General features: G+C 40.1%; 2 protein-coding genes across 3 annotated transcripts in view; one reads left to right on the top strand and one right to left on the bottom strand.

Annotated features, from left to right (window-relative positions):
- Window positions 1-25,466, top strand: part of vwa11 (von Willebrand factor A domain containing 11) — a 40,178-nt gene continuing 14,712 nt past the window's right edge. Inside the window, exon 1 of one of the 2 annotated variants that reach the window (XM_075463525.1) lies at window positions 1-163. The gene's annotated coding sequence lies outside the window, so the exon portion shown is untranslated. Of the gene's footprint in view, window positions 164-20,351; window positions 20,443-25,466 lie in introns of those variants that run through there. The other variant, XM_075463526.1, reaches the window with a different exon arrangement.
- On the bottom strand, window positions 16,646-24,042 carry LOC142378705 (prostaglandin D2 receptor 2). The gene is made up of 2 exons (XM_075463527.1): window positions 23,713-24,042; window positions 16,646-18,831 (listed from the first exon to the last, which is right to left on the bottom strand). Exon 2 carries the CDS (start codon window positions 18,813-18,815, stop codon window positions 17,496-17,498), a length of 1,320 nt encoding a protein of 439 aa, XP_075319642.1. The 5' UTR covers window positions 18,816-18,831; window positions 23,713-24,042; the 3' UTR covers window positions 16,646-17,495.

The following is a 25,466-nucleotide window of genomic DNA, read 5'->3' on the forward strand; positions in this document are numbered from 1 at the left end:
ATGTGGCTGCATGTCGCACCACTATCTCCGACATTCAAACTAAGCTCAACAAAAAGTAAAGAGAAGTGCTGCTTTTGGAACTGTCCTTACTCACAAACAGCAGAAAACTCATCATAAACTTGATAAAGTCACTGGGATCCTGGTCTTGTTGTGGAGGACAAGGGTAAGTATAATTTTGACATTTTTTCTAGTTTTAAGTAATCTTGTGTAATTTTGTATAATTTGTGAAATGAAAGGTTTGCATCTGGAATCTGTTAGTAACAGCAGGTAAATATGCACATTATTATTATGTATTTTCATGCAGATATGGAAGTTCTTCACCAATGACCAAACAGAACTTACTAGAAAATTTGGAGTAGAGCCTTTTGAGGGACATTTTTTTCATTTCAAATCCCACTTCTGTTGGATTTCTGACCTTTTCTGTTACCAAACCCTCTACTTTCTGACTATGCACACGATATTTCCATTGATTTTCTTCCTTTTCCCCTTTTTTATTATTTAATGTACATTATGTAGATGTGAAATTAACATGTTTTCCTTTTACAAAACTCTGCTTGTATAATCTGTATAAGTTACAACCATCATTGTGGCTAAACCAGCGGAGCTCAGAGGAAGGTACTGGATTTTTGAAGATTAACATTAGGCTCACCTATGATGAGAGAGCAAGAATATTTGTGCATCATTATTATAAATACATAATTTGCAACGTTCAAAACTGGAAGCTCCTATGTTGAGCAATCATAGAGAGTCCCAGGTTTGTACCAGCTGTTGTTAAAAAGCAGCCATGAAGACAAACTGAATCACGACGCCAGTTAAAAGTAACACCTCTAATTTATTAGTGCATGCAGTGTGTGACAAGTTGAAAAACATCTTGTTATGGCTCAAAAAATTTGACATGTTGCGATAAATGTGTCATTAGCGGAAGTACATTTCTTTACAGATTGTCAAGACCACAATTTCTAAATAATAAATTACATTTAAAGACATATGCATCTACATTGTTACAGTAACAAAAAAATTGTCAAAATTAAGAAGCAGATTGCCAAAGACTATAGTCCACCCTTACAGCTGAGCTTACATAGATTCAAGATTCAAGATAGTTTTACAGTATTTGTCACATACACAATCATACACAGTACAATGTGCAGTGAAATTCTTCCTGGTCCTGCTACCAATAAAAAGAGAATTAAAATTAAATATAAAATATGAATAAAAATGAATAAAAATATAAAATAAGAATAAAAAAAATGCATCTGAAATGTACAGTATTAACAGTATTAAAGAAATGACAAGGGTACGTAGCTGTTCTGCTAATCAAATTCAAATGAACATAAGCAAGCGGCCCAGAACCAACTTCCATTTGGCCCAGCATATCGTTCTGACAGAATAAATGAATAAATATATAAAAATCAGAAGCCTTCAGACATTTCTACATTGATGGAATAAATTCCTACAGTAGTACGGACTATGAATGCAACACTGGGTTACCTAGCAACATTAAACCCATAATGCAGCACGTTGTTGTGTTTTTGAAGTTGTACCACAGCCATTATAACTAACAGCCTTGCCACTTACTATTAAAGGGATAATCCGGAGTAAAATGCACTTTAGGTCAATTTACGGGATGTTGGGAGTACATACGTTGAGTTGACATCAAAATCATTTTATTCTGATGTGTTTTGAGAATTTTGATTTGACCGTTTTCAGCCAAAAGTCGTTAGCCTGGAGGAGAGTGGGGCATATGGTATCGCCGCTACAAAACGCTATTTTTACACCTCTTCTACAGCTCCAAACAACATAACACTTACGTGGTAGTGAGTAGAGGGTCCCTAAATCCAAACAGAAGTGTCCCGAGGTCTTCATGTGGTCGGATAGAGAGTCCAGAATGAATTTAATAAAGCCAGTATCTTTCCGGAAATGCTCCTGCTGCAGCTGGCATCTTCAGCGTAAAGTCCGTATAGTAGAGCCGAGTGTGGAGTAACACGCTCTGGAAATTCACAATTTCGTTGCCGTTTTTTTTTTACAAACATAGTCCAGTATTTCTTTCGAAAGTGAAATGAAGTTGTATGCAACAGCAAAGCCTAGCTTACTAACATGTTGGAATTTTATAAAATGTCACGTGACCTTACGTCTCGCGTGACTGTTTACGGAAGAGGCTCTGATTGAGCAGCAGAGAAGAGCAGGAAAGAGAAAACTTAGCAGGATGGCAGAGAATCTCTACGAAGAGGAATATTTTGGATTTGATTTTGAATTCGATGGCCTGCCATACCATTTCGAACCTGAATATACAGACGAGGAATTAAAAGAAATGGAAGAGGAGGAAAGAAGGAGAGCAACAGAAATGCAGCAGGCGGAGATTGCTGGAACCCAGCCGCGAGTTGATGGCAACTGGTGGTGTGGCTGTGGGCGATGTGCGCCCATGGCCACCGAAGAGGAGTGCCTCTGTTGTCTTGAGTGGGACCTTTTGCACCGCGGCGAAGATAGTCCTAGAGAGGATGGACAATGTTTCACGGAGGAGGAAAACTTCTCAGGGTTTCTAAACCCGATGGTGTTAGAGGCATTTTTTCATGTCCCTAAAGTGAACTGGAAAAGGCAACCCAAACCTGAGGGACCAAATGGGCAGCTGTCTAACAAGTAAGTAGCTTACTTACGAGGTTGATTGTTTTTCTTGTTTGAATTGTGTTTGGCTGTTGTGACCACACGTACTGAGAACTTGACCCAAAACTTACCGACTCTTTTCTTATCCACTCAGTCAATACAGACTAGTGGCCTACCGCGTTGAACTTGAATGGGCATTGAAGGGCGAGCGGCTTGGACGCGGCCAAAGACGTCCATTACCCAGCTGTGTGGTGGCGACCATGAGAACAAAGTACCCCTCTCCCACTGGGGTTTACCAAGGCTTTCAGGAGTCTGAGGAAATGTTTTAAAGTATGTCTTTGATGTGTTTTTCATAAAGTTTTGTAAATTATTAGGAAAATGTAAATAAACAGTATTTTTTCGCAACTTCCATCATCCTATCTGAATTACTTGCCTTTATACCATCACATACAACAATTCCACAGTCTGAGTACCAGTATGTAATGGAAAACATTTATTTATATAAATATATATGTATTTAAAAAAAAAACACTACTGCAAATAATTATTATGAACATTCGACTACAAGAGATAAAACAATGAAAGAAAATAGAAGGAATTTTTTAATATTTACAAGGCATTTTGAACATGTGTTTATTGAAATGTGCTTTATTGACTCAAAGGGTCAAGATTTGCATTATGATTTCTCAAATCTAGACTTGGTCTTTGAAACCAATTCTTTTGTGTCTGGACGTGGGACAGGGGCTATGTTTTGAAGTAATCTTCTTTGATGGGGTTTTGGTCTGGGCCAAGCTTCAATGCTCTCGCTTTCCCTGATGTTGAGAACTCTCTCTATGAGGTCCTGACGGAATGCCTGGGATGTCTTCTCATAGATGGGTTTGGCAACCCATTGATGGCTCTGTTTGGAGTAGGCAAAGTGGTACTTGGGTTGTCCTAATACACACAAACACACACACACACATTTTAGTTGATGATCAGTTTGTCAGAATCAACTATGCAGAGATGGTGTACAAATTATGTATATTCAGAAACAGACTTCACTCTACCTTCTGCTGTTTTTGCCTTTTCTCTGCCCACATTGGCATTGTGGTCCATGATGGCCAGTTGGGCTCTGGCCCTCATTCCATCATACTTGAAATGTAGCCTCTTCTGTGCGTATTTGAGGATCACAGAGTGGTAGACCTCCAGAGATCCTGTATAAGGATTATATTACAACATCTTTTTAAAAACAAGTTACACAGAAATGTGTATAGAGAAATGATATTTCAAACTACTGATGACAAATATGACTATAAAAAACAGAACAGAGGAAGTTGCATAGCTAGGAATACTACTTGTTCTTGCACCTCACAATTATGTATGTTTAGACATAGTATTGCTTACAAACATCTGTGTGTATGCATGACATACCTGTGTGCTTGAAAAGAGCCATGTGGGTGATGTCACGGAGGAGATTCTTATCCTCCACAAGAGCTGTCAGCGCACGGAAAGACGGTGAATCAGTCTTCAACCATCTCTTCCTCCTTTGTTCCTCTGCTGTCAACGGTGGATGGAAACAACTGCATGCCTTTTCACCATCCTCCCACCGATGTACACCACGAATGTGGTGAAGCAGTGAGGTCCAGCGTCGGACACATTCCTAACAAATACATAATTGACTGAGATGTGCTCCTAGCACCTTTTGACAGCTTCTACTACTGTGGTCTCTGTGTCTTGTTCTTCAGTACTGTGATGCATATCATAACATTGCATATTGCCAGATGTAAAAAGAATAAAGACTGCAGCCATTCATTATTACCTCTTTGTCACCGCCAGACGAACTGCACGACCAGTACAGATGACGGCTAATGGACTTCAACCATGGCTGCAGCTCCTTGTTGTCCTTTTTATTGGCTGCACTTACCAGCCTCTTCATGAAACCTATGTACAACATCAAAAAAGCATTTCATATTTCAAAAGGGCAAAATAGAGATTGTCTGTATGCGTCTTCATCTTGAATTTGTGGCTACTTACTTTTATTTACGTGCCACGGATCAAATTCATGGCGAATTTGGCTGTACTCCTCTTTCATCAACTTCCGTATGGAAGGAGCCCTGTCTGTTGTGAGTACACCGACATCCACCCCAGGGAAAGTAGGTAATCAAGGCCTCTTTTAAATCCCAGGGACTCCATGGCAACTGAGCTTGTCGTTTCAGAAACCTAATGGATAAAGAAATTACTTATTAGACTCAACATGTGATCCCCAAGCAATCAATTGCTTTTGTCTTGAGAACTTTCACTACATTGAATAATCATATGCGTATTTACCTGTACAAGTTCAAAATGAATTATTTCTTTGGTGCCGTCATCTTGGAACGAGTAAGTCGAATACTTACAACAGAAACCTGTTGAAACAACATATATGAGCAAAAATGTACAAAGCAGTGTATCTGTCCAAATTCAAAAGACTATCATGCTTACCCGGACTGTCACACCTTGCATCTCCACATATTTCCACCTTGTTTCCAGATGCAGACTGTTGACGGAGGCGCTCCATAACTTTCATTTCTTGTTCTTTGTATGCACTGTTTACCACTGGTATGAAGTATTTCAACTGCATGGCAAAGAACTGGCTCGAACTGGGGATTTGCAGATTCATGAGATTTGCCCATTCTTTTATCTCTGTATATGTGCTGCCAGTGAACAGAATTGAAGCACAGACAAGAAGATTGTTCCGTGGCATCCCCCTTGTTTCTGGACATGATGTCCACTCCCCTGTATGTCCATTCAGGCATGTCCAGCATATTTTGATTAGACTGCCTTGTGTAACAACCCTCTTGTCCTCAACTGCAGTTGCACATGTATGGCAAGTCTGGAAAAGCTCCATGAGTTTGAACTCGTCAACAAGCCATTTCTTCCCTGCATATCCACTTCCTGTTCCACTGCCAGAACCGGAACCAGAACCTGTTCCAGGGCTGGAGGGAGATGTCTCGCTCAGTGGCACAAAGCTTTCATCTGCTGGGTCCTCCAAGTCAATCTCCCCAAAACTTATGCTCATGTCATGTGCAGCCTCTTCTTGAGCATGTTCCTGTTGTATCTGCATCGTTAGAGGTTTTAGAAATTAAACTAAACATCTGGCATTGACCTCTAATTATAATGTGAACAATAAAAGTGAAAGTTTCATTCAACTCACTGTAGATGGAAGTGCACTAGCTGCGCCGTAAAGAGTCAAATCTGACTTAGATGAAGTACCACTCTCCTTGTCATAAAGAAACAAAACACATTGTTAATTTTGTAATGTGTTGGAGTCACACTGGTGACACAGCAAAATGACAGCAATGGCGTTACAATGCTTACCTCTGACAATCTCCATGTTGGGGGGCGTGCTAGGTATGTCCCGGAGGATGATGGCTTTGTGCGTGGCCTGACTACTGGCTGTGCTGGACTTGACAGAGACAGACTAACACCAGACAGCAGACCACAACGCCCAGATGCAGAGTGTCCCTCGCCATCTCCAAGCTGAGTTTTGTTCGGGGTGGACTGTGGTACAGCAGCTAATTCTGATGCTTCCAAACATATGGGGGCATCAGAACCACTTACCTATAATGAATAAAATAAATTGGGTCAAAACACAAATAGTTGAACGTCAGTTTACAAAAAAGATTGTTTTTAAAAAACAGACAGAAATTACTCAAATTATCATACGACCAGAGAAGCAGGTTATGAAACAGGTTGTGAAAGCCTAAAAATGTAATATCAATTCATATGCTCAATCTAAGGGGGAGCATACTGGTTTTTGGAGTCATTGAAAGCATCTGTACTAGTTGTATACTTTACTGGGTAGGAACAGACATGGACCATATCACAACCCTCACCCTCCCCCTCTAGTTGTATACGTTACTGGGTAGGAACAGACATGGACCATATCACAACCCTCCCCCTCCCCCTCTAGTTGTATACTTTACTGGGTAGGAACAGACATGGACCATATCACAACCCTCACCCTCCCCCTCTAGTTGTATACTTTACTGGGTAGGAACAGACATGGACCATATCACAACCCTCACCCTCCCCCTCTAGTTGTATACGTTACTGGGTAGGAACAGACATGGGCCATATCACAACCCTCCCCCCTCCCCCTACCCCCTTATTGAGCTGCATTCACAGAGCCCAACTCGCCCATTATTTATTGCTCCCCCAAATAGGCTACCCTTACTCCATATATTGGCAAACATACAAAATGACTTCATTGATTCATGACTTTATCACACATTATAACAGACAAATACACGAATTCTAAGACAAAAAAAAAAAATGCAAAGTTACAGGTAACTCAAAGTAGTTTGGCCAACGTTATCTCAGTCCCTCCCCCACCATGTTTACTTTAGGTATCGTGTATTGGGCTACAACTCAACGGACAGGCTAATAAAACAAACATTTAATTCAAATACATTACCTCTAGAACGCCAACATCTTGAGCGGCTTTTGGAATTGCGTTTTTCCTCAAGCGCATTCGTTGTTTTTGGCCACCATGTCGTCTTTCCTGGGTCAAGTCATCCGGGTCAAAATGTGCACTGCAAACTCGTAAGTCTCTCTGCTTCAATGTGTCGACCGGCGTGTTCATATCAATTTTTAATATCAACAGCCATTGTTTCAAAAGTTGTGAGTCGTGAAAAGGCAGCCTGTGGAACCTCACAGGATTATAACATTTCATCCGCGTCCCGCAGCCAGGATAGGAACAAACACGCACCATAACTCCAAAAGTTTGCTCCGCTGTTTGTTCACCAATCTGCTCACACACCTCTCCTTCTTCTGTGATGGTCACTCCAGTCACGCAAAAGACGTCTTCCGTAAACAGGAGGCTAGGTCACGCGAGACGTAAGGTCACGTGACATTTTATAAAATTCCAACCTGTTCGTAAGCTAGGCTTTGCTGTTGCATACAACTTCATTTCACTTTCGAAAGAAATACTGGACTATGTTTGTAAAAAAAAAACGGCAACGAAATTGTGAATTTCCAGAGCGTGTTACTCCACACTCGGCTCTACTATACGGACTTTACGCTGAAGATGCCAGCTGCAGCAGGAGCATTTCCGGAAAGATACTGGCTTTATTAAATTCATTCTGGACTCTCTATCCGACCACATGAAGACCTCGGGACACTTCTGTTTGGATTTAGGGACCCTCTACTCACTACCACGTAAGTGTTATGTTGTTTGGAGCTGTAGAAGAGGTGTAAAAATAGCGTTTTGTAGCGGCGATACCATATGCCCCACTCTCCTCCAGGCTAACGACTTTTGGCTGAAAACGGTCAAATCAAAATTCTCAAAACACATCAGAATTAAATGATTTTGATGTCAACTCAACGTATGTACTCCCAACATCCCGTAAATTGACCTAAAGTGCATTTTACTCCGGATTATCCCTTTAAGCCCCATTGTACCGGCTTTTTGGCTGCAGTTCCACCAGAATTCCACTGGGCGCGTCAGTGGAGACCAGAATGAATGGGGCCCAATAGAGCTAGATGCTACAAATGGTGAGTTTCACCTAAGTCTCCTCAAGAGCGCTCAGATTTGAATGTAGTTTCTGAGAGCTCAACATGGGTTTCAAGTCAAAAATCTACTGAACGAGTACATACATCCCTTTGATTTCTTACAGGTTGGCTTCTTGTTGTCCACAACGCGCTAGCATTGTGCTGATGACAGCTGGTCGACCGGCGAAAGAATGAATCACGACCAGAGGCACCGCTTGACGGCTCACTCCATACCAAGCGACAACAGAATTAAGATGGACTTTTTCCGCTTATGTTACCACAGCCTAAGAATCTGTGATGTTACCACAGATTCTCTCTTACTACAGCTCTTCCTTGAAAACGCTGCTGCCTTTGAGACCAACAACAAGCAGGATTGTTGCCGTAAAGCGGCATCTCCGGTCGTAAGCTATGTATGTCGTCATATACACTTAAAATCCTTTTTTTAAGCAAATGAGTGGCTCTAAAAATCTAAAACTCAGCCATGGGTATTTTCTAAACATCCTCTTTCGAACACAACATTCGAATTACTAGAGAAAAAATTATATCTTGTGATAAGGGCACGCTAGGGCGTATAGCTCCTTAGGACTCCATTCATTCTGGTCTCCAAAATTGAGCGCCCCACGTGGAAAGAGGGTGGAACTGCAACCAAAATCGCCTCGTTGGATACCGGAAATGCACCGTGAGTTGCGAATCTGTAGTATTATAGAATCTGTGGTTGTACGAGTAAAATAATTAGATTTAACCCCGCCCGCCTGGACGGACAAATACCTGTTCATTTTACCGTCACATTCAAACGCGAAACCGACGTGTTTAATATGTAATAAGTGTGTTAAGATTACACTGTGCGGAGGCACCACATCAAGAAACACCAGACTTTAAGCGCAAACTTTCACGAGGGATCCCAGGAGAGGGCTGCTCAAGCAGAGTTTGACTGCATGTTACAACAGGAGCTGAACAAGCATGCGCAGCCTAAGAAAGAGCTGCAGTATGGCAAGCCTAAAGTGCCATATTGCGCATCTAAGTATCACGTTAAGATAGAAATTCACCCGCTAAAAGCGCCCGTTTCCCCGAAATTTCGCCGTTTTTTTCGCCGTCTTTCACCAACAAGCGCCGCTTTTTACGTCCGCAATGATGGTTCCGCAAGACCCGCGTCATGGACGCGCGTTGTCTAGGTAACGATGCACGTAAGGAACGCGCGTGTTGACCTGATAATACGCGCTTTCAAGAAGTGCGTTTTCCTAATATGATAATAATGTCTTTCCTTCTTTTCCGACAGCCAACGCATTTGAAGTGGTTGCGGCCAATCGCTGATCAAGGCAGCCAGACCAAGATAGTTCAGCAGAGATCTGCTTTGTGGAAAACTCTGCACAGATCTCTGTGTGGCAATGTTGCCAAAGTTCACTGTACTGTATTGTCGTTTCACAAAGCTTTAATTTTAGGAATACAACTCCTACACATGCAATTCGCTGTTATTTTTAATCCATTTCCATGCATTTGTTCGTGTAAAAGTGTTTTCCATCGACATACATTGCTGACTAATGTTTTGTGCGTTACAGTTGGTATCTGGAGTAGTTTCCTCTCAACACAACAAATTGGTGGCACAGTGGTTACAGTGACTGCTTAGCATGCAAACCTCTTGCGTCAGTGCAGGTTCGAATCCCGCAGTGGCAATTTCAAGTTTTCTCCTCATACTCTCTCTTGTTTCTAACCAAGCCCGTTTCTTAAAGGATAAGACCGGTTTTTTGACATTGGGCCCTTGATTGCACATTATAACATGATGTTCTACTCACCCCTGCTTGTTGTTGAACATTTGGAGCTGTTCCGAAGATATTCGAGAGGCGTCTGGCTGCTCTCTTGAGATATTCGGCCATGAAACGGTTTCCTATGGGCAAGCTTATACAGGCACAAACTATGCTGTTTATAATTTATTAATTACTGTACATTAGCACTGATAACGTGGAGGTGCGTCGCTTCCTTAAAAAAATCCGGGTTACTGTAATTTTGATTTTTTTGTCGTAAAGTGGGTGTTACTGACGTCCTCGTCGTGCTACTGCCACAGACAGACCTGCTGCCTATTTATTCATTCGGCTAAAATTCAAAATTAGTAACCCGGATTTTTTTAAGTAAGCGACGCACCTCCACGTTATCAGTGCTAGTGTACAGTAATTAATAAATTATAAACAGCATAGTTTGTGCCTGTATAACGTTGCCCATAGGAAACCGTTTCATGGCCGAATATCTCAAGAGAGCAGCCAGACGCCTCGCGAATATCTTCGGAACAGCTCCAAATGACCAACAACAAGCAGGGGTGAGTAGAACATCATGTTATAATGTGAAATCAAGGGCCCAATGTCAAAAAACCGGTCTTATCCTTTAAGTTTTTTTTTCTTTAGGCTATCCCTTGGCCGAAGGCCAGCGACCATGTTTCAACATGCCTCTTAAAATAGCACCTTCGAATCACGTGTGAACTCTTGCTTACATGAGTTATGTTATCTGTAATCAACCAAGAGCAGTTGCTCCATACATTTCAATTATGCACCCCCCCATCAAATTAAGCTGTATCTAGTTTTTATGTGGTATTGGACAAAAATGATTTCTTTTTCATATCCATCTGTTCCTGTTAACGGGCCTAACTATTCTATAAGGAGTAGCCACACTGAACTTACCATTATCCAGGAGATGTTCCAGCTTGACTATTATGTTTTATTCAGCTTCAAATGAATTCAATGCCCATCAGAAAACATGTAAAATTACCAATGACTAAACTAACAATATAGCCTGTGTTTCTGTGTACATGTAGTTCATAATGCTGAAGGAACTGAACCAGAAAAAAAATATTTATTTATATTTACAATATTAAAGGGGAACTCCGGGGCATTTGAAGCGCATTTCCATTGCTAGAGGTTGTCAAATACTGATAGTAGGACACAGACCGGTGCAAATCGGCACTCCCTGTGTGGAGATCGTGCTGTTCGCGCAGCCTGTCATGCGAGGCTAATACGTGGTGGCTAGGGGCAAGCGCTAACCCTTCCACGTAAAACAACAACTTGCACACTGCAGAAACGTCACACCACTTTATAAACCATCCGACAATAAAGTCACAAGCCTTACCATCAAAACCATATGCATGGTTCTCACATTACTGGCATGGGGACGTTACAAAAAAACTTTATAAACAGCATGTCACTTACCTCTTGTCGGTAGGCGCACGCATGTGAAAGCCCAAAAGAGTCAATGGACGATAATCCCATATACAAAGCAATTATCTTCTCTAGAAAAACTGCGTTCAAGTATTTAAAACATTACAACAATATTACTGGGCATGTATTGTTGTAATGTTTTAAATACTTGAACGCAGTTTTTCTAGAGAAGATAATTGTTTTGTATATGTGATTATCGTCCATCGACTTTTTTGGGCTTTCACATGCGCGAGCGTACAACTAACCGGTGAGTTACATGCTGTTTATAAAGTTGTTTTGTAACGTCCCCATGCCAGTAATGTGGGAACCGTGCATATGGTTTTGATGGTAAGGCTTGTGACTTTATTGTCGGATGGTTTATAAAGTGGTGTGACGTTTCTGCAGTGTGCAAGTTGTTGTTTTACGTGGAAGGGTTAGCGCTTGCCCCTAGCCACCACGTATTAGCCTCGCATGACAGGCTGCGCGAACAGCGCGATCTCCACACAGGGAGCGCAGATTTGCACCTGTCTGTGTCCTACTATCAGTATTTGACAACCTCTAGCAATGGAAATGCGCTTCAAATGCCCCGGAGTTCCCCTTTAACAGTCTTTCTCACTCCCTCCGCCCCACCTTCTGAGCTGCATGTAGAACAGCACTCATGTACACTACATGTACACTACATCATTGCGGACGTAAAAAGCGGCGCTTGTTGGTGAAAGACGGCGAAAAAAACGGCGAAATTTCAGGGAAACGGGCGCTTTTAGCGGGTGAATTTCTATCTTAACGTGATACTTAGATGCGCAATATGGCACTTTAGGCTTGCCATACTGCAGCAGCATCCCTTCACGTTTCGTGGATATTGGCAAAGAAGAAAAGAAATCAGTGAAAGACTGCATGCTCGCGCGGTCCTAGATGAGGCGATAAATGATGACAAAATGAAAAAAAGTGTGACATCCGCCATAAAAAAAATATACCTCTGTACATTTTATCATGTGCATTTTTAATTAGCCTTTGTCAGATCCGACTAAAAAAAATAAACTTTGATTTATTTTCAAAACATAAATTTGTTTTCTATTATCTTTTTTGATTTATCAGAGTTTTAACAGCTACTCACTGGTCAAAGACCATTTCTGGCCCCGTTCATTTTGTTGGTCTGGACATCTGGCCCACCTGAATATGTAATTGAGTAGCCCTGCTGTAGATCCTTCTTTTCATAGCCAAAACTTTGTCTTATGTAGACAACAATAAAGCTGTTTATCTGACATAATCTTTACATCTTACAGTTAGGTTGTAAGCATGTTTTTCTTATTGCATATCAGGTGGCTGCCATCACGTTATTTTGTTCATGATTTTACGACGTTCATGGTTTCATAGTATTCTGGACATTTACACATTGACCGAAAAACATTAGACATAAACTGTATTGGTAAAGTTAAACCTCATCTATTTGAGAAGTGGTCCATCTACCATCACGGTGCATAACGTGTGTTTTTGAGCTAATGTTTATTTGGTGGTCGACCAGGAATAGCAGAGAAATGAGACATCTCTTCGTAATGTAATTCCAAGTAAGTGTAATATTCCCAGTGATGTTAAGGGGCAGTTTTGACACCAGAAGTGAGTCAAAAAGGGGTGAAGTTCTGATGAATTTTGTTGCATTGGATAGGATACAAAGCCCCCAAAAAAGAGAACAGAGCTGGGCTCAGAGAGGAAGAAGTTACCAGTCAGTTTTGCTGATCTCATGCCAGTGTTGTGAAATATGGAGTCCTTTCACATTTACAAAAACATATGAATAGCTGTCTTGGTTTTGCTCTGAATTGTGTTTTTGGTAGTTCTTAGGATGGGAACTTATTATCACCTATAAGAGACAGATTTGGTGAGAGGTGGAAGGATCAGAGTTGGACAGGATGATAATGATTGATGATGAAACCATTGAAGCAACATGCCCACTCAACACTGAAATTCACCCATGGTGGTGGGATGTTTACCCTTTAATACCTACATCATTCTTTTCTTTGAAATGATTGAGTTGGCGCTCCTTTTTAAAGTATTGAAATTCGAGAAATCAGTGGCATAAAATACACTCACCCTCCGACATTAAGGTCTTAACAAAGCTGCATGAAAGCCCACAAACCTCAAGGAACTGAACCAACTATGTAAAGAAGAATGAACCAAACTCACGGGGTAAACTTGTTTTGTTTACACTGCTTCTGCATTTTGGCATTGACCCAATGTAAAATCTCATATGTTGTTGTTCTCAGGTTGAATCTACCTCATTTTAAGACCTGGTGAAGACCAATAAATATGTAGATCAAATTTAAATATCCTCGTATATGAAACCTTAGAGATGAGCGAGAATGTGATGAAGACACAGAGAACGTGAAGCGTAGTGAATGTGAAGTAAAAGCGTGTAAAAATCTCCAGACCAGTTTCCATTTCTTTTCTCGATGTTTTTCACACAACGCTGCTCTTCATCTTTCTGAGCGTGTTTGCATGGGTGTTTTCTTAAATACAGGATGATCAAAAGAAAATCTCTGACATGCAATTCAACTTTAATACTGTTGTGAGCATCTGCCAGCTGTGGCCAAGCATTAAATCCTTTTAAAGCAACACTCCCCCTGCCTACCTTCTCTTTCACTCTTTCTTCATCTCTCATCTGTACCAGCTGTTTCCCGCAGCACTTTTACGTAATCTCTTGGGCTGTATCATTTTCAACATCTTCTGCTGTCTGATGTTCTCACTGTTCTCCTGCTGTTTCATTATCTTCTCCTAATCCGCCAGTGGTCGAGCGTCAGTAACCTCTAAGCTTTATTATGTTATTCATTCCATTCATGGCTCTGAATTACACAAAGTGATTCTCAGACTTGTTGAGTTGATACTTTTTCTTTAGATTCTCCTATTGAGTATGATCAATACCCCCCCCCCCCCTCCAGAATGAAAATTATTACTTCTTATCCTTAAAATTATGAACATTTATTTTTTCATCAAGAATGGCTATAAATTTAGATTATATCGTAACTTTTTTACGTTCTTTAAGGTTGAAGGTGATTATTGAACTAATAAAATGACCCTTGCTTTCCTGCTATTAATTTTCCCTTCCGAATATTTCCTTTGTTTTCGTTTCATAATCTGCAGATGAAATGTCTGGAAACATTTGTTTCTTCATTTGCTGCCTCCCCCAGGTTTAATTTAATTTGCATTTTGTCCGTAACGTGTCCTCTGTCAAATGACATCTGTATGCGAGCACACCCACACATACAGACAGCAGTTGAATACACAGAAGGAGATGGTAGCTACAGCAATCTGCTGGAAGTGAATGGTTGGAGGGAAAGTGTAACTTTATCGGCCTCACCCCAGGTTTAATCCCAATCTCCTTTGGCGACTATGAAAAAGATTCTATTTTGTGGCGCTGCATGAAGACCTTCCATAAAATTCTCTGTTTCTAAATTATGTTACATACACCATATGTGTTCTATATACCATTGTAATCAGGAGAATCAGAGCTTCAGAGGTTTAATCCCAATCTTTCTTTTATGCTCTGGATCTTCTTTCTCTACATTCTTTCTAGATTACAACTACCTTCATGGTAATCCCATGCTGTTTCGGCCTACATTATCCCAGCTACTGTCAGTGTGTCTGACTGAGTGGGATTGGGATATTTTTTTTAAATTGGTAGAGATGAGGCAGTCAATCAAAATGGATATCAGAAATGTTGAAATCCAATCACTCAGAAAGGTAGTCAGGCATCGGGCAGCTCAGATTTGAAAAGCTCCTGGATTACACAACCTGAAAATTATAATCCTACTTTATATATTTATGTGTGTTTATGTAATCAGTACTATCCTGCCCTCTGGTGGCTGGAATCAGCATTAACACACACCAAACTATAACAAACGCCCTGTCCTCTTGTCACTGTCTGCATGTGGTTTTCCTTTCTTCTTTGGTTTTCTTCAGTCTTACCTGATGCAGCCATACAGACTTTCCAATGGTTAGGAACATTTGCTTCCTCTCACATAACTTTATTCATCCCATGACCCCTTACTGTTATTTTCTGACCCCGCAAAGACTGTTTACAGTTCACTGTGAGTGAGAAACACCAACAGCTTTTACCTTGATTTCAAATGAGGTGAAGTGGCTGAAAAAAAATCTAACCAGTTCCGTCACACTAATGCTTTTATTTTAAAATGTTTTTACTAATACTGAAATGATCAAGCAAAAAAATGTAAACAAATGCCATTTATAGCAGCAAGTAATGCAGTTCAGTGCTGTAAGAAAAACAGACTAAATTTGAAGTAAATTGAACTCAATATGTTAACATGAGCACAAGACACAGATAAACACCAGATGCAACAATCATGTCAGACACAACACTGCTTTGCAATGATGAAATTTGGATTACTGCAAATAAAAAGAAAAGGAAACCTACTACTTTTAGATTGATGGATAAACCCAATTAAGACTCTATGTTTTGTTGTGACAAAGACATTAGATATGGCTTTGAGAACAGAATTAATAGGATAGGACAGTGGTTTTCATAGTGGGGGCCGCCAGGGGGCGCTAGGGAGGGAAGATAAGGCAAAAATGCAAAAATAGAAAATACATTTTTTTACACATTATAAAAAATAGTCAAATTTTTGTATTGTAAAATACAATTTATATTAATATGTCATATCGAAATTTTTTTTATTTGCCATGCTTGTCTTTCTGATTGGCTGCCAGTCAAAACATCGTAGACCTGGCGGTTTGCGCCTGTTCTCAAGCTGCTCTGCTCCTCAAGCTTGCATGTAGGTAGCTTAGCCAAAATGGACAGGTTTTTGACTTGGAAGAGACCGAAGGAACAGACCAACAGCCCTGCTGTGGAGGACACTGCTGCAAAAAAAACCTAAGAACTGACCAACTAAATCAGAAAGTATAAGGCAGCATACATTAAGTTTGGCTTTACAGCCGTACAGAAAAATGGCCACGATTGCCCGAAATGCGTCCTCTGTCTGGAGACCCCCTCAAATGAGTGTTTAAAACCTTCGAAACTTCAGCGTCACTTGATACAAAAAAATCCGGCAGACTTCTTCAGATGTAAAGAAGAGCATTTAGTCAGGCCATCTGCTGCATTCACACAGCAAGCTACTGTCCATGAATAAAAGAAAGAAAATACGTTCTAAAAGTTGATGTTTCTTTACATATTTTGTAGCATTGTCTGTGGTTTGCAAAGGGGGTCCCCGGCCAGAAGCTAATACTGTTTGGGGGGCCTTGGCATGGAAAAGTTTGGGAACCCCTGGGATAGGAAACTTAATGTGAGCATAAGTCATATTCATAGGAAAATTAATTGAATAAACAAATACAAGTCCTATTAACATCATAGCTATTATATTGTCTTACTTTTAATGATATTGTTGTCTATGTAAGCATGGACAGTGAGGATGCAAATATAACAACCCAGTCTGATTAAAGTGTCACATAACGTTCACCACTGGTTTCTGTTCTTTGAAAGGACCTGACTGTACAAGTCAACAGTTTTTTGAGTGTACATTCTATGGACATATACACAAAAACTTTAGACACAGATGAACAAACTTGTGGCATTTCGTGAAGCTGAAGGAGAGTTAGTTTCAACACTCAAAAAGTCTGTATGATTGGTGTGGCAAGCTCAATTCCAATTCCTCCCCATGGCCCTGCCCCGCTATTTTGCAGTAGTACGGTTCTACTTTCCCTTTACAGAAGCAGTGATCACCTTTTAATATGGGCATTGGTGACCATTTGGATAGCTACACCACCACATAATTATTGGTACTTACATATTGGTTTTCCTTGAAAATGTCTTTAGTCAAAATGAATTGTCAGGGGATGCCGGGATGCAATTCTTTCAAGAATATCATTGCCAAAGTTCAGTTTTATCCATTCAACTATATTTGGAAAAAACACGTCTTCACAGTAAAGACAGGGAGTCAGAAAGTCAGTGAGATTTAGGAAACACAAGTGTCTGTACAAAATTCCTTGGTAATCTACAGGATACCCACTGCCAATGTAGTGAACCACAGACATGAAATACCTCTTCATATCCCTCTGTTCTTTCCTGTTTCAAGTTTTTTAGAAGTAGTCATTACTTTTATGTTACAATTCACAATTATTTAATTGTATTAGCCTATTTGAGTATATCAAGAACAGTATGATATGATGTTATGCTAACATGAACGAAACAAACGCACTGATGTCTCAGCTTTGCTCCACCCTCTGTATTGATTCTTGTGCCGTATCATCCATGAGGCTGTCTTTGCAACCTTCAGAGAACAAATGTGATGGGGAATGGGATTGGATACCTGGTAACTGACAGTGCAAACCATTTAGTGAACCTGGTGTTGTATGGCTCACATCCAGACTGCTCTGTCGGCGAGTCTGAGCTCTCAAGTTCATCCCTGGGTCCATCGCTGACCTCTCTCGCTCTTCTAGCAGTCCATCAAACACTGCTCCCAGACTTTGTCTGATCTTCACAAAGAAGTTCGGGCAGCTAAAGGCGTACAGGATGGGGTTCAATATTGGATTTATAAATGCCAATGTTGCAGCTATGGGAAGCCCCATCTCCACCCATTGGAGATTTTCCTTATTATACTGGGCTGTCAATTCGATCATGCAGAAGATGTGATAGGGAGCCCAGCAAAGAGCAAATGCTGCAATAACAGATGTAACCATTCTGGTGAAACTCTGAGATAGCTGCCTTTGATGTGACTGACCAGAGGTGGTGGTGTGCAAGTTTATTTTCTTCGTGGGTGCAGGGTTATTTTTCTCAGCACGCACGTCAGTGCTCTGCTTTCTCCTCAGGTGCCTTTTCCTCAGGTTGAGAACAATTGCTATGTAGCTCCCAGCAATTACCACAAGAGGGAACACGAACGCGAGCAGCATCTTAGAGATGGCTGTTGCTCCTTGTCTCACGTTGCAATCTCTCTCCAGTGCCACTTCAGAGGATAAATACAAGCCAAAATTATGATAGCACAACTTTCTACCATCTTTCTTTTCAATCACTGAGCGAAACACAGTGTAAGGTATCGTATTTAAGGCTGCCCACAGCCAACCCAGAGCACACACCTTCCATGCTCCTGTCACTGACCGATGATTCTGGCTCCAAACTGGCTTGACCACCAGAAGCAAACGGTCCAGTGAAATGGCTGCCAGCAGGAAGGCTGACACAAACATGTTCAAATAGAAGATGGATGACTGCGCTTTGCAAAGTGGGTCACCAATCTCCCAGCTATGTGACCAATAAAGGTAGACAGTGAAGAGCGGGAGGGTCAGGGTGGCCAGGAAGTCAGAGACGGCCAGGTTGAGAACCCAAACAGAGGCCACGGTGTGACGTCTGAGGCGGAAGCCCACCACCCAGATGATCAGGGAGTTTTCCAAAATGCCCAGGAAGGAGACTAGTCCGTGGATGAAAACCACCATCAGATTAAGTGATTTGTTGTTATTGACTGCGTCATTTGTCATCATTTCAAGCAGAGGGCAGAGTAACTGTTTGTTTGAGACGTTCATGCTTTGGGCCATGTTTGACAGCAGTGATCTGAAAGAAGAATAAAAGACATGAATAAGACATGATAGTTAGCAGATACGGATGCACACAATCCTCTTCTTACAAATCTCTTTCCACGGTGGTGGTATCTGTACCAGGACGAGATGTGCTACTAAAACACAATTTATTGCCGATTTCTAAGCAGGAATACCTGCTTAGAAAGAGAAACAAGTTGATTACAACAATAATGTCATGTGCACATGGCGTGTAAAAGAGAGCAGAGTGAAGAAAGCTGCATCGTGGAATGTCCCCCAGCAGTCTAGGCTTATGGTAGCATAACTGAATTTGACAGGGAGGCAATGAAGAGAAGCTTAAACTGGAGAAATATGATTTCTCCTGTTAGTTCTCGTCAAAACTCTGGCTGTAGCATTTTGGATCAGCTGGAGGCTTTTCAGAGAATTTCTGGGACAGCCCAATAATAAAGAATTACAGTAGCCCAATCTTGGCGTAACAAATGCATGCATTCGTTTTTAAACCAAGGAGTCAGCTTCTTCTGACAAATTACCTTCGCTTTCAGAGGGGCAACACTGTCCAAAGTTATATGCATTGAAGCTGTAGCAAAATTTACGAGACGATCAAGTTGTACGGGATTAATGTTTAGGTAGCTGTCCTCTAATTTTGTTCAAGCATTCCCTGATAGACACCTGTGTTGTGTTGTCAAATAGTGTAAACTCACAAGTTATCAAAAAAAGGTGAGGAAGTGAAGTGAAGTGAAGTGAAATTTATTTATATAGCACTTTTCAGCAACAAGGCGATCCAAAGTGTTTAAGGTAAGACAGGGTTATGAGAACATTCTGTTCATTGTTCACTGTCAATGCCACAAGTTAGCACAAGACAAAGGGTGTTATTAAGAGAGTGAGTTGGCCGGTGTACACTTTAGGAAAATCCAGTTGAATCTAATGTAGAATAAAAGCTAAGATCTAAGCTGTCATTTTTAACATCTACATAAATGTTAAAGTCACTCACTACAGTAACGTTATCAGCACTTTCTGAGATAAAAAAAAAATCTGAGAATTTAGACAGAAACTAAATAAAGGCCAGGTGGATTGAGTTATTTAATTTGGGTGGTCTGGAAGCAGGCACAGTCATTATGGGGTTTGGCAGCAGGTGGGAGACTGCCGAGAAGATTGTAAGACTAAAACTCTGCGTCCTGGTCTCAACCCTGGGCTGCCATGTTTTTGGATGACTAACAAATTCAATCATATTTCTAGATATGAGAGCTGCCCCTTCAAATGTAGGATGGATGCCGTCTTTTCTAATCACACCAGGTTTTCCCCCAATTATCTATGTAGACCACATTGTCTGTTGGACACCACTCTTTGGTCCCTCTGGTGTAGCCTACCCCCCCCCCCCCCCCCCCTTTTTTTTAAGCCTATTTTGTGTATATATTCGTATATCTGGGTTCTTGTCAAGGATTGGTGCCTGCACTGGCTAAACATCACTCCCCCTGGTGCTCCTCCTTAGTCCAAAATACCACTTTGGCATATTGGAAAGGTGCCCCACTTCCATGCACCAAGCTCAAACTGCAGCAGGAATCTTTTCCTAAAGTCCCCCTTGGGAAAAAAGGATCTCTTCCTGGAAAGCCCTGAAGAAAGATTTCATGTGAGCAGCTCACCACTCTTTGTATGTGTGCCATGTAACACTTACTATCAGCTTTGTGTCTCTATATTTTTTTCTGACGTGTGGAAACTTGTCTTTGTGCCTGTAATTTCTGAAATGGCCTACTAGCGGTTAGTTATCCATTATATAACCATTTGTTACATGTTTGTTCTTGGAGTTTTTCTTATTTTTGTGTCAATTTGCTTAATGTTACTCATGTCTTCATATGTTTTGTTGCCACATACTAGTGGTTACTAATGTCTTTGCTGATGTTGTGCAATGAGACACTTATGTGCCAGGCTCAGGCTTATCAGGCTCAGACGTAACCACCATATCCACGTTCTGATGGGACTTTTTATGTTAGATTCAGTAGAAATAGGAGGTGTTATAACTTTGTATTATAATTTGTTTTAGGTTTAAATATTTTCCTTTCTTATCTGTCATCAGTTTATCTGGAAAGTTGAACCCCTGTTATTTTAGCCACCACAGGTCCACACCCCACATGTTTTCTTAACCTTAACCACGTAGTTTTTAATGTCTAAAATAGTGACAAAACAGCGAATCAAAACAGTTAAAGGAAACAGACAGTACAGTTATATCCAGAGCTGAGGGCAGCTGCAGTGACAGTTCAACACGGTCACCACCGTCTCTGTAAACATGCATGTGTGAGAAAACGTTCAAGACATTCAGTCTCTTCTAACTTTCTCTGTGGAAGACCATTGTAGATTTGACTGAATTCACTGCACAGACGTTGTCTTTAAAGGGGAATTTCGTTTTTTTTAAACCTGGACCTTATTTTCTGGCATTAAATACGTTCATCTACTCACCGATAACAGTTTGGTGAAAGTTGGCGTCCTTTGGAAGATATTTAGATCACTCGAGATCCGCGTATATCCATATAACGGGAGAGAACGGGGCAGAGACAGTATAGCCTCTAAATAAGGCATTATCTGGCTTTATTTCACCAATACTTTAAGACGAATGAATGGATGAGCGCATACTATTGCACTGTTGGCTCAGAGCTGCCGTGTTGTTGTTATTGGGGGCTTTCTACACCTGAGTCACTTGGGATAAAGTCATCGACGCGCGGCGCTGCAGCACATGTGAGGTCAAGAATTTTGAGGGAAATTAACTTCACACACCACTGAGTAGGCGAGCAACACAGTCTCACTAAATAGACCAAAAGAATTTCAATATACATGTCAGGAAAAAAAAAGAAGACGAAAACAAACAAAAAGCCCTTTACAAAAACATGTCAACGCTTGTTGCTGCAGCACAGCCACATACCAGTTATTGGGCAACTACACATGCTTAGACAATAGAGAAAGCTCGACATTTCAAAGACTTTAGGGTGTGTTGTCCAAATACAAATATTCAGTTATGTTTTTTTTTATCAGTTTATCAATTTTATTTTAGTAGAAGATAAGTAAATACTTTGTATTAGATAACTGCAAGTAGCAACACCTAAAAGATATAACCTAATCTTGAAATGGTGTTGCTCTGCTCAGTTTGAAAAACTGAAGAGGACATCATATCTTAATCTATTACTCATCCTCATAACCAAATTTTAACACAACTGTCCACTACGTGTAAGAAAATAGTTCCAGTTTCAACGAGTATTCAGTATTAAAGTAGTAAAGTATTAAAGTATTTTGGCAAAGTACCTACTTGTTGGTTAACAGATCTGGTAAAGTCCATCTTCTGTCTCCTTTATGACAGATTTACTGTTTTTAGCCAAACAAAACAAAGTTTTGCCACCTGCCAGCAACATGTCAGTATCCCAACCAGCCTGCTTTATATAAAAAAAAGGGCTGTTGTTTTAGTGCAGAAACATGAATGTCAGCATGAATGCCAGCAATATGAAATGTGATTTTCACTTTTACAATGTAAAATTCAATCATTTCTGGAAAAAAATTATCACTATTGCCCCAACGCACTGAAAAAAATGCTTTGAAACCCTTTTTAAATGCCCCCCCCAGTTCAGATGCTAAAGAGTTAAATAGATCCAGTCCAGTCAGGTTTAAAATATCACTATCCAACTTCAACCACTTGGTCCCTTTCGGCCCAAAAATGAGTAGGACAGTATTAGTCTAAAGCCATGCTTGAAGCTTCAAAACAGCAGTTCACAAACCAGTGTGTGATATAACACTGACTCTGTCTGTCTTTTATTTATAGTCAATGATCCAGAATAATTTAGATCTGAGCTCATTTATTAGGAACATAGAATATTGCATCGACATCTTAACTTTTGCAGAGTGACAGGTTCACTTTTTATTGAATGTTGGTACAAATGTTGGGTAATGCAACATCAGGCAGTGAGGACTGAGGAGCTGGTTTATTTGATAAAAGTGCAACCGCATACAGCAGCACGTTGTAACCTTTGACAGAGCTTACTTAGAGATATAAACACTATATATGGTTTCATTGGAGATTCTGTGTTTGCAATTTACCAACAATGTGTAGTGATGCACATTAAAAGCAAATAAACAACAAAGATAGGAGCTTAGTTAATGATAAATATCTCTAAAAATCTATAACCAGAGAAAAATATCCTGCTTGTGACCTAATAAACATTTTTACAAACTCCTACATATTTCCCAATGACAGACACAATATAATTTCATACGCAGGTCTCAAAATGATGACAAAATGCTTTTGAGGAGTAAGTTATATGCACAAATGGTATCACTGACACAATGCGGAGCATCTTCTAATCATAAAACATTAAAGTATTAAAATCTTCCCATTATAGTTTGGTGTTTCAAATGTTACAGTACACACATACTTAGTCACATCCTCTGACAGTACCCCATGAGGTAAATGTAGCACCGTGTTTGCACATGAATACAGACATCTGAAGAAATTAGTAATGCATGAGACAGTGCTGACTGACTCAGAGGAAAATCCGTGTTTTCTTTTCAGTAGATGGACATACCTTGCGGCATTTGTACAAGTTTCCCTTATTTTTCAATTACATAGTATTATCAATTTAAAAACCTACCTGTAGCCAAACAATCCAACCGTAGCATGAAATATAATGATCACAAAACAGATTCTAGTATCCAAATATATATAAAAAAAACATGTTTGAATGAGACTTTTTCAAGTATTTTAGAATAAAAGACACAAACTAAAACGTCTAATAGCTGTTTTAAAAATACATGCAATACAATGCAATCTGAAATCATGATAAATCAGGATTACACTACATTAATGACTACAGCTTTGTTTAAAGCTACAAGTAAGCATTGCAGGAGTTTGAGTAACACTCACCAGAAACTTGATCTTGCTGACAGAGAACAGAGGAAATCCTGTTGTGTTTCCTGAGAGTCTCTTTGTCTAACTATCACAGACACTAATCCCTCCAGTTCTGTCACTTTTACAGTTCTCCCATCCTCGAGACGCCCACTAAATCAGGTACATACAGACAAACCTCCCCTTACTTCACCCACTCATTTTCGCTAATCATTTTTCTTCAGAAGTGAGTGAATCTGCCGGATGCAAATGTAATTGAGAAGTAAAAGAAGACAGTTGTACGTGAAAACAAACACATAGAGAGAAAAATCATGACTGAAATATGATCCATATCTGCGATGTGTCACTTTCTGTCCTACGTGACGGAGTATCATAACAAAGCTTGACTTGTGAGAACTTGTTCCCCTGAAACTGAAAACATTGTTTTTTTTGGTGATATACCACCTCAACATGACACAGTGTCTATAGTGACACATGAAATAAGACACTTATGGCAGTGCTGTTTGTTTGTCTTTGCTTTGTGATTGGAAATATATCTGTCACCATCTGCAAGTGAATGCCACTTAATTCTTTTAAAATGGCATCATGATGCCACAGGGTTTGTTCTCATGCAAAGCAAGTGAAGCAGTAATAATAAGGAATGCCGAGTAAGTAAAACCAACATATTTTAAACTAATGACTTGCTACAAAACCTGCCAGGGGACAAAGTGAAGTTAAGACAAAAGACATCTGGTTATTTCCTAATCTTTCTTTTAAAAGTTGTGTATGAAAGGTATTCTTAGATCTAAATATGCTTGTAATCCAAAAAAGAGCTCCTTATTGTGGTAGTAGAACAGAGTAGAAGACCTATGATAAAAACAGGGCTCACTTATGGGATGACGAAGAAACTGAATTAAAGCTCTGTGTTTTGAAGGATATGGCTATAGTAAATGCTTTGGATTGGACCAAACAATAGAATGTATGCAGGGGAAGGGGTAAAGTGGGCATGACGCTCTAATCAGACGATACTCTCTAACATGTAAACTGGAATTTGAAGCCAAAATGCATCTTTTGTAAACACCATAATCAGAATCATCCACATTTACAATAAGGTAAATGGGTTGCTTGGTTTCAAGTGGTGCTACATATCACATAATATGTAGCATGTTATTTTTAGAGAGAAGAGGCCTTCACCTGCCTCCCAGTCTTTTTTTAATAGTACTGATATTTAACACGCCAACTGAGGCCTTTAGAGTCTGAGGTGTAGCTCTTGGGGTTTTTTGCAGTTTCTCTGAGCAATGAAAGGGCATTTTTTTTCTTCACATGACTTTATATAAAGTACTATGAAGTATTTTTTTCATTATTTGGTAAAAAATGTAGACATATCGATTCCTTTGAAATGAATGGAAAGGTGTGTCCAAACTGTTGGTTGGTATAAAAGCATTATTAAAGCTTTCAGTGTTTTCAGGAGGAGAGTTTTGGAACCACCGGAACTCTCTTTACTATGTGAACAAACTGAAATTGGATATAAAACGATCTGGTCAAGAAAGTCTCGTCTGCAGAGATAAATTAAAATGTTTGTTTTTTTTATCCCAAAGGAAAAATTATGTTGTTGCAGTCTTTTTTATTTAGAATATGATTAGAAGCTTTCATTACGAACTGTAAGCAGGAGGTCCTGAATGAACCTAATAGAAATATGACCATCCCAGCAGCTCTCAATCAATTAGGCTGTGATAGTAGAGAAGCTTCATGGAAGTCGCTCTGCATTGAAGACGCATAAAAGTCTGACAGGG

The sequence above is a fragment of the Odontesthes bonariensis genome, chromosome 4, assembly GCF_027942865.1.
Source record: "Odontesthes bonariensis isolate fOdoBon6 chromosome 4, fOdoBon6.hap1, whole genome shotgun sequence".
Classification (NCBI taxonomy): Eukaryota; Metazoa; Chordata; class Actinopteri; order Atheriniformes; family Atherinopsidae; genus Odontesthes; species Odontesthes bonariensis.